Consider the following 8,190-nt stretch of genomic DNA (forward strand, 5'->3'; position numbering starts at 1 on the left):
AAATCGATTAAGCATAAGCGAAGCGGATTCGCGAGCGGAAAAGCAATCGACGTTCAGATTACTCGGAGAAAGGAAACGTATTCATTGATTGTACTTTGCTCTAAGCTGGCCGGTGCGCAATACAATTTTATTGTTTACATGGATTTCTCGAACAACTTCGAACTTTGCGTTTCTAGAATCGATCGCTTTTAATCGCGGCGGCGATTAATCTCTCGGAACAAAGGACTACGTGTAATGGTAACAAGGATACGCGATTCTCCGGCGAGAAACTGTACTTTTATTAGCTGAATGTAAACGACAGGACATATTTTTCTATTCGTTGCTTCGGACAGAAAAATTTCGATTCGTCGCTCGTTAGTGTCGCGATTTATATGCATGTGTACTCGTTTCAAGGTGACGTTCCCCTACGAGTTCATCGGTATCTAAGACTTTTCTTCACCCCAAGCTCGTTAATTAATCGCTAATTTACCAGACTGGACCGAGTGCAAAGCATACTATGGAAATATTAAGTTGTCCCGCGAAACAGGCAACGATAAAAGGATCACGACCGAGGAGTTTTTCAGCTAAGAAGATAACGCTTTCGTGTTTCAGCTGCTCTCAATACGTGCACACTTTGCTTTTTTTTTTTTCTATGCTCAATAAATTTTGCTCGGATCTCCAGCACGACCTCGCGAATCACCCCTTAAAATGCTACGCAGCATCTTCGTATTTTCGAAACAAAGAATTATCAATGTAAACAGATGACAAATGGGAGGAAAAGTACAAAAATATATCCGGTGTATGTTTGCAGGTGCACGTTTGAAGACAAATTGGAGACAAAAGTACATGTCGTTTTCTTTTCGCTATGGAAGCTTGCATATCGCAGAGACGCAGTAAACATTTATCGCTCATTCTTTGTACCGCAGCAATCTCGCGTCCACGGTCCATAGATATATTTGGAGAACGTTTGTTCCAGCTAAGAACGATCCTGTGTCAAATGTTATCGCGATATCCAGCTTCGCAGAAACGCGGCAGACAACGATCTGAAATTCGGGTTGCTTAGCGACCGAGGATGATATCATTCGCTATTTACCTGACCCCTTTGAGTCATCATCGAGTGTTAGAGGTTGAAGAAGCTGTGGACCTTGCCGTGTCAAGCGATCGTGTCAACGATTCGTAGTAATCTTCTTCCTCTCGGAGCTGTTTCGTTACAGAATCTGGAGCAGTCCTCGAAATGTAGAATCAATCGCGCGAACACCAAAACCTGATGTATCGACGGAACATATTCAAATTCTTCGAGAATCGATGTATTACGCACGTTGCGAATTTTCAAATTATTTAACGTGAGCAAAAAATGTTTTCACTGAGAAGTTTTCATACAATTTTACCGAGAAAAATACGAGGCCTCGTTGAAGACGAGGCTCGGGACTATGGTAAATCCGGCATTGTATGGACTAACAAATGGATTTATTCGCGTACAACCACGCGTGCATCGCGATTTTTTCCAAAAACCTTGATCACACTTCGTCGATTGAAACGCAAAACCGTCTACATCACGAAACAAAGAAACGTGGACTTACATCATTACCGTAACGGACGCCTCACGATACCCCGGAAATATATATATTTCAATGCAGGCATAATTCATACACTGCCGGTGGAAAACTTTTTCGTTCATCGATTCTCTTATCGAACATGCAATTTAATATAAAATATTCCTCCACGATACAATTAGCGATACGTAATATTTCGTATCCGTGTGTGAAATGTGTTAATTCCTATTTAAAAACGTTAACGCAAGCGTCATTCGAGTAAATATTTACTAAATTGACGATACAGTAATATTAATACTGATCTTAATAATCAAATTATTCGAATAAAAAAACTTATTCTTCGTATATCGTATACGATGAGCAAATGTATTTGTTGCTTTATTTATATACACCTACGCAATTCAAGTATACAATTAGGTGTTGTATACAGTACAGGTTTAGCTGGTGATTTTAATTAATAGTCACATCTGCGATGAAAATGAAAGCGATCAGAAACTTTCCGCAGACAGTGTACACGTTGCACACAGTAGACAAGAAAGTCATGCGTGGTTTGACGTTTCTGGAGGCTCGCCTGTGTGGTCCACGATACGGTTATCATTATTGATTGCATAATGTGGTAGGCACGACCGTGCTGTATGTATATCCCAACAGCGATTTCGCAAGGCAAAAGTGTTTCTATCTCAGAATAATAACGTTTCGTTGTTGACGAGAACCTTTGTCGTTATCTCGAGCAATTTTCGATCTCGACTCTCTTTGGGTAGATCTAACTCCCATCGATGAGGATCAGGTAAATGTTTCGGGTTGTTTTCTTGGTTCAATGAGTATCATGGATGATTGATCAGTGATCTGCTTGGGAATTTATTTCAATTTTCTTGCAACACTCCCATCCATCAAGCAAGCGATTTCGATACAAAGTTCAAGGCAAATCTTTGACCATGAAACCATTCTTATCTGACAGTGACAGAATTCGCTATCAATATAACGATTACAGTTAAGCGACACGCGCCGTGTTCGGTGGGAGGGGAGAGAGGTATTTTGTATTTTGCCCCGACTGGTTGCGTAAGTTCTACAAATTTGCGACGTTATTTACTACAAACTGTCGTTATCAATCGTTGAGTGATTTTTGGAATTTCATGCATTTTTTTCATAGTTTATTTACATGACGCAGCATGTAACATTCTTCTCTCGTTAGCGATCCTCGTCGATCCTCGTCGATCCTGGTCGATCAGTACGATAAATAAATTTCTGGAAAATTTCTAATTAAGTTTAGATGTTTCTGTATATTGGTTCGAACCGTGTTAGATCGAAGAACCCCCACGACGCGTGAACAAAAAAATACAATTATTATCTATGGTCTTTAACCCCGTCTTGCATAAACAGCGGCTCTATCGGTACTCTTGTTGTATGTTTTGGAGTCTGGTGCTAGCTGGGAAACAAGCATCCAAACTGTCTATCGTTCGCTTGAAATTACTTAAATAGAACATTAATTTATAGTTGGTATTCTTTGTCTCTCAATTTTAGATGAAAGTTGAGTCAAGTCTAGTTTAATACAATTAATTTCTAAAAGAGAAACGAATAGAGTACGGACAGGATAAAGTCGGGTCGAAAGGGTTAAACTCGAATCTTGGCGCTGTTTACCATGACCGACGGAGCAAAGTTCGTTTGGCGACATCTGTGGAATACTGGACGAAGTTTGTCGTCGAAATATGGTATCAACTGGCGTGTAAATACACGGCCGATAGTCTCGTTCGCTTTTACGTACTCTGCGGTACGTATCAGCTGTTCGGTGACAGTTTGCCAGCCGTAGCAGAGTGTCGAGGTTTATTGTTTGGGAAGCAATATGGCTATCTGGTGATTAGTAACAGTGCGATACGCAGACAAAGGGGCAACGCAGTTCTCATGATAATTGGAGACGCGTTGTTCGTTCTGTTCTAGTTTATTTAAGTAAGAAACGAGGGAAAGTTCGGTAGAATGTTGGAGCTGGAGGTGGTGCCCGAGAGATCCCTCGGCTGCGAGCAGTGGGAATTTATTTTAGGCAAGTGACGAAACACGCTCATAATGTATCGCGGCTATGTCGTATTACGCATAATTTTCCAACGATTAAACGTTTCCTACCCGATCCGCGAAATTTCCGACGAACAACGAAAAATATAAACGGAAGCCCGAGTGTCTAGTGCGTCTTATCGATGCTGCCTGTCATGCCAGCGTTCTCGCTCTGCTATTTCGTTCTATTTGTAAACACCTCGTTTGACAATCGCGCGTAAACAAAGAAAATGGAGTTTATTATGAATATTTTGTTGCATTATTATGTAATTGTTGACAACTATCGCCACTTTGTTGAAGCTTTTAGAGGGAGATAGTCGATTGCCAGACTGATTATTAAGCAGAAATAGATACATAGTTGCAATAACATCATAAATATGAATAGAACTTGGAATGAAATGTGTGGAACCTCGTTAGGTGCTTGTTTATGCGTGCTTAATGTAAAGTAACACGCGAATGGTAGATAGAAAATGAACCGCAGTGCAAGTTGCTTACGAAAGATGGCTTTTTTAATGCTGGTATTATTCTAGGTATGCATTTTTCTCAGTCTGTGTCAATAATTCAATCCCAAGTGGGCATTATACGGGGAGTACAAGTACTTTATAGCGATAGTGTGAGTATACATTGATAGAAATTTATATTCTATTTATTTTTCCTCTATTGTCTTTGGTTACTAAATTAAAATATGTTTCACAGAATCCTTTAGATGTAGATTTAGTAATAAACTTACCTCACGATGGTGTACGGCTTATATTTGACCCTGTGGTGCAAAGGCTCAAGATAATTGAAATATATAATATGAAATTAGTCAAACTTAAGTACTGCGGTTTGCCATTCAATTCACCAGAGGTTTTGCCATCGATCGAACAGATTGAACACTCCTTTGGAGCAACACATCCTGGTGTTTATGATAGTGACAAACAGGTATGATGTATCTATTTTACAGACAAGTTGACATGAATGTGGACATCTAAAGATTATCTATAATTATCTTGTATTATTTTTAGGTGTTTGTTCTAAATTTTCGAGGATTATCATTTTACTTCCCCATTGACTCTAAGTTCCAACCTGGGTATGCTCATGGTTTAGGGTCACTGCAATTTCCAAATGGAACTTCGCCGCTTGTAGCAAAAACAGCCATCTATGTCGGTAATATGGCTGGTGGAAGCGGAAGCGACGAACATAATTTAAAGGCACCACCGCCACCTCTACCGCTCGTAATTATTTTTTGTTATAGTTTAGGATATGTGCAAGCTAAGATGAGAATGATACATGTTCATCTTTTGGCAGGTCTGCTATCACAATAACTTGTATTTGGAGAAGGCAGATGTTTTGCGTGACAAAGCACGTACTCGAGGTCTCAGATTGCATCTTTTCACAGAAGGTAGCTCTGTAACAAGGGTACTACTGGAGCCGAAGAAACGCTGCTTAACCAAAGAGGTTATATTTTATAATATAATTTTGTTCTCGTACTATGACTCGGTATGAGTATTTTTATATTTGGACAACAAAAATGTTATATTATTTTAGGTGTTATTTGGCGATACGTGCGAAGATGTGTTGAGCGCCTTGGGGGCACCTTCTCGAGTGTTTTTCAAAGCCGAGGACAAGATGCGTATTCACAGTCCTCACGCGCACAAACGTGATAAAATAAGGCGATCGGATTTCTTCTATAATTATTTCAGTTTAGGATTGGCAAGTATTTTTAACTCAACTGAATGGTGTACATTTTACAACTAAAGCTGTACGTTTAAAACTCACGTTATCGTTTGTAGGACGTTTTATTCGATGCCAAAACCCAATGTGTTAAGAAATTTGTGTTACACACAAATTATCCAGGGCATTATAATTTTAATATGTATCATCGTTGCGAATTCTCTTTATCTTTGCCGCCCGAAAATAATTCCAGTGAATCGGCAAAACTCATAGATGTTTCCCCTTCTCCAGTTATGGTATGATACACCTATTTATTTTATTTATATTTGAAATTTTGAAATTATATAAACTACTCCAAAAGTAACGCGATTCGATCAAATTGCAGGACTCTGAATCGATAATTATTTCTCAAAGTTTTACTCGAGCTACGTCCTACAATTTTATAATTAGGATGCGTATTTATACCGAAGTCAAAATAACTTCAACCTCTTTTTCTTCTTTAGATCACTGCCTATACAAAATGGGATAGAATAAGCGAGCAACTGAAGGCGAGTGCACGACCAGTGGTCTTGAACCGTGCGTCTTCGACGAACACGACAAATCCATTTGGTTGCACGTTTTGTTATGGTATACGCGACGCGATCGTCGAGGTCATGGCAAATCAACACATTGCGAGTGTAACTTTATACAGAGCGGCGTGACCTTGATAATCACATACTATGGTGCATTATAGAGCGCTCGTTAATGAGCAGATAAAGGAATGGCATTAGAAAGATTAAAAAAAAAAAAAAGAAAATGGGCAAGTTTCAATGTTGGCAATTACATAATAACATTCGTTCGAAAGGCTGTACGATCGAGAACAGAAGTGTCAAGAGTAATGCATGTAAAAACACTGACGGAGTTCTTTTTAACGCTAATGTAACCTGAAACTGTGAGGATGTTAGGTAAAATAACGTGCGATTACCGAGAAGGCGATGTGGTGTGAGACTCAGAAACCAAGCGATATCATTTTGAATATCACATATTGTTGCTTATAACATTTTACATTTTTCCTTGGAGTTATCTATCAAGGAAGTCAAATAGAAAAAAAAACGAAAAAAAAATATGAAAAACGCAAAAAGAAATCAACTAAGGGGTACAAGTGTCTGCAATATTCGATAATATCATCTTTAATATACCGTTTTTATCATTTGATTATAAGTTTTAAATATAGTAAATAAAAAAAAAATGGTTTTGTGTGAGCAATCAATACTACGATATCTGAGCTCGATAAAAAAAAAAATAGTTCCAGAGGATAATAAGAATTTTGATAGATGATGATAAACCTACAGTGATTATAACAATAACGATTAATAACCGTAAAATATAATAATGTGCTTAGTGCAAGTAAAAGAAATATCTAACTTTCGTAAACCAAAATTTTGTAACCGGTGTTTCGGACAACAGATAACGAACAAACAATGAATGGAGCAAAAATAATGTTTGGATGTAGAAATCACACGGCGCAATAGGCACGATACACGTACGAATGACGTTGCCCATTCAATCTGTATAGAATTGAACGTAAAAATATGAATTATAGTATCCTAAATGTACCTTACATTAATTTCTTAATAAAAATAGTAATGGATTCTCTTTTGAAACAAAAAGTACTCGGACAACGGAACAGTCTACGGAGGAAAACATAAATATGTTTGTTTGTACAAGAGGAAGATGGCCTGCTTTTTACACTTCCATCTATTAAACTCTGACCATTGTGATACGCCAGATTATAAGGCCCATTAATTATATCGATTACTTGTTTGCATTAACACACAAAAAAATGATATTTAGTTAATAATATACTTTCTTATATTTCTCTCTGTGCCGTTAGGTAATATCGCGGTATAAATATATGCGCAGAATCCGATTAGTCGTTAATGTTTTAGTATTTAAATGTAACATTGAATTCCTCTATAAACCTGCTGGAAAGCAGCTACTCACGGAAAGTTTCTTTTTCTACAAATTTGAATTCACTTCGATGTTAAATTGCACAATCGTATACCCTATTCCGAACTGTTCTCATTAATTATAGGGTATTAAAAAAAAAAAGTATGTTTTATGTAATGTATAAACTTCGATAGTTGATAAATTACAATGATTATAAGATCTGTAATGAATAATAATCGTAAAATATAATAACGATTACCGTTGAATGGACATACGACGTATGAACGATAATTACTTTGATTAACACTTTTATCTGCGTAGACTCGCGATAGCTTTGTTTATCCTATTCGCTCGTCTAGGAAAATGTTACATCCACATTCTCAAAGTAAAATACTGTTACGTTGGTTTGCACAAAATTTTGAAAATTAAAGAAACCAGAAGAAACAATTTCATTCATTTTTGTAACTAAAAGTAGTTGTTATTCCTGAAGCGAAAAAGCTCTTTGACAGAATTTGTGTTCAATCGCAAGGAAGGAGTAACTGTTATGATTCTCTTTAATTTTCAAAATGAATTTTGTATAAATTCTGTCGCTTTTACCAAGTGCTGGCTTTTCTTTGCTGTTTCGAATTCGAATGCCAAGTGATCTCATCGCGTCAAACTCACGATTCGAAAACGAAATGGGGAAATAAACGGTGAACGAAAAAAGTGTTAATCGACTCGTAATTTTGCAAAGTGGGAGACGCAGACGGCGCTTGCGCAACTAGTAAATTGCGCCTGTTCTTGTTTCTCAAAATCCTATTTCGACGGAATACCTCCTATTTTGTGACGCTCCGATAAACTGATTTTGCGTGGAAACTATTTCGAAGTAAATATACAGAGTATGAAATCTTTCTTACAAATTGAAACTGGTCGAGTACACGATGAAAAAATTAAAAAGAAAAAAAAAACAATTATCAAATCAGCAGGAACGTTCAGAAATTACGTACTCTATGTAATTACTTTCAATAATCCTCCCTGAAATCTCTCTCTA

General features: G+C 37.4%; 1 protein-coding gene across 2 annotated transcripts; it reads left to right on the forward strand.

The window, feature by feature from the left end:
• Positions 1-3,299: 3,299 nt before the first annotated feature.
• Positions 3,300-7,430, forward strand: LOC128881036 (PHAF1 protein CG7083). 2 transcript variants are annotated; one of them, XM_054131684.1, is made up of 8 exons: positions 3,300-3,567; positions 4,106-4,188; positions 4,272-4,499; positions 4,583-4,792; positions 4,866-5,015; positions 5,106-5,270; positions 5,351-5,527; positions 5,735-7,430. In XM_054131684.1, the coding sequence occupies exons 1-8, from the start codon at positions 3,504-3,506 to the stop codon at positions 5,930-5,932; spliced, it is 1,275 nt and encodes a 424-aa protein (XP_053987659.1). In that variant the 5' UTR covers positions 3,300-3,503; the 3' UTR covers positions 5,933-7,430. The 2 variants fall into 2 exon arrangements, with proteins under 2 accessions (XP_053987659.1, XP_053987660.1); XM_054131685.1 differs by lacking the exon at positions 3,300-3,567 and adding an exon at positions 3,633-4,034.
• The last annotated feature ends 760 nt before the right edge of the window (positions 7,431-8,190 follow it).

The sequence above is a fragment of the Hylaeus volcanicus genome, chromosome 8 (assembly GCF_026283585.1).
Source record: "Hylaeus volcanicus isolate JK05 chromosome 8, UHH_iyHylVolc1.0_haploid, whole genome shotgun sequence".
NCBI classification, from domain to species: domain Eukaryota; kingdom Metazoa; phylum Arthropoda; class Insecta; order Hymenoptera; family Colletidae; genus Hylaeus; species Hylaeus volcanicus.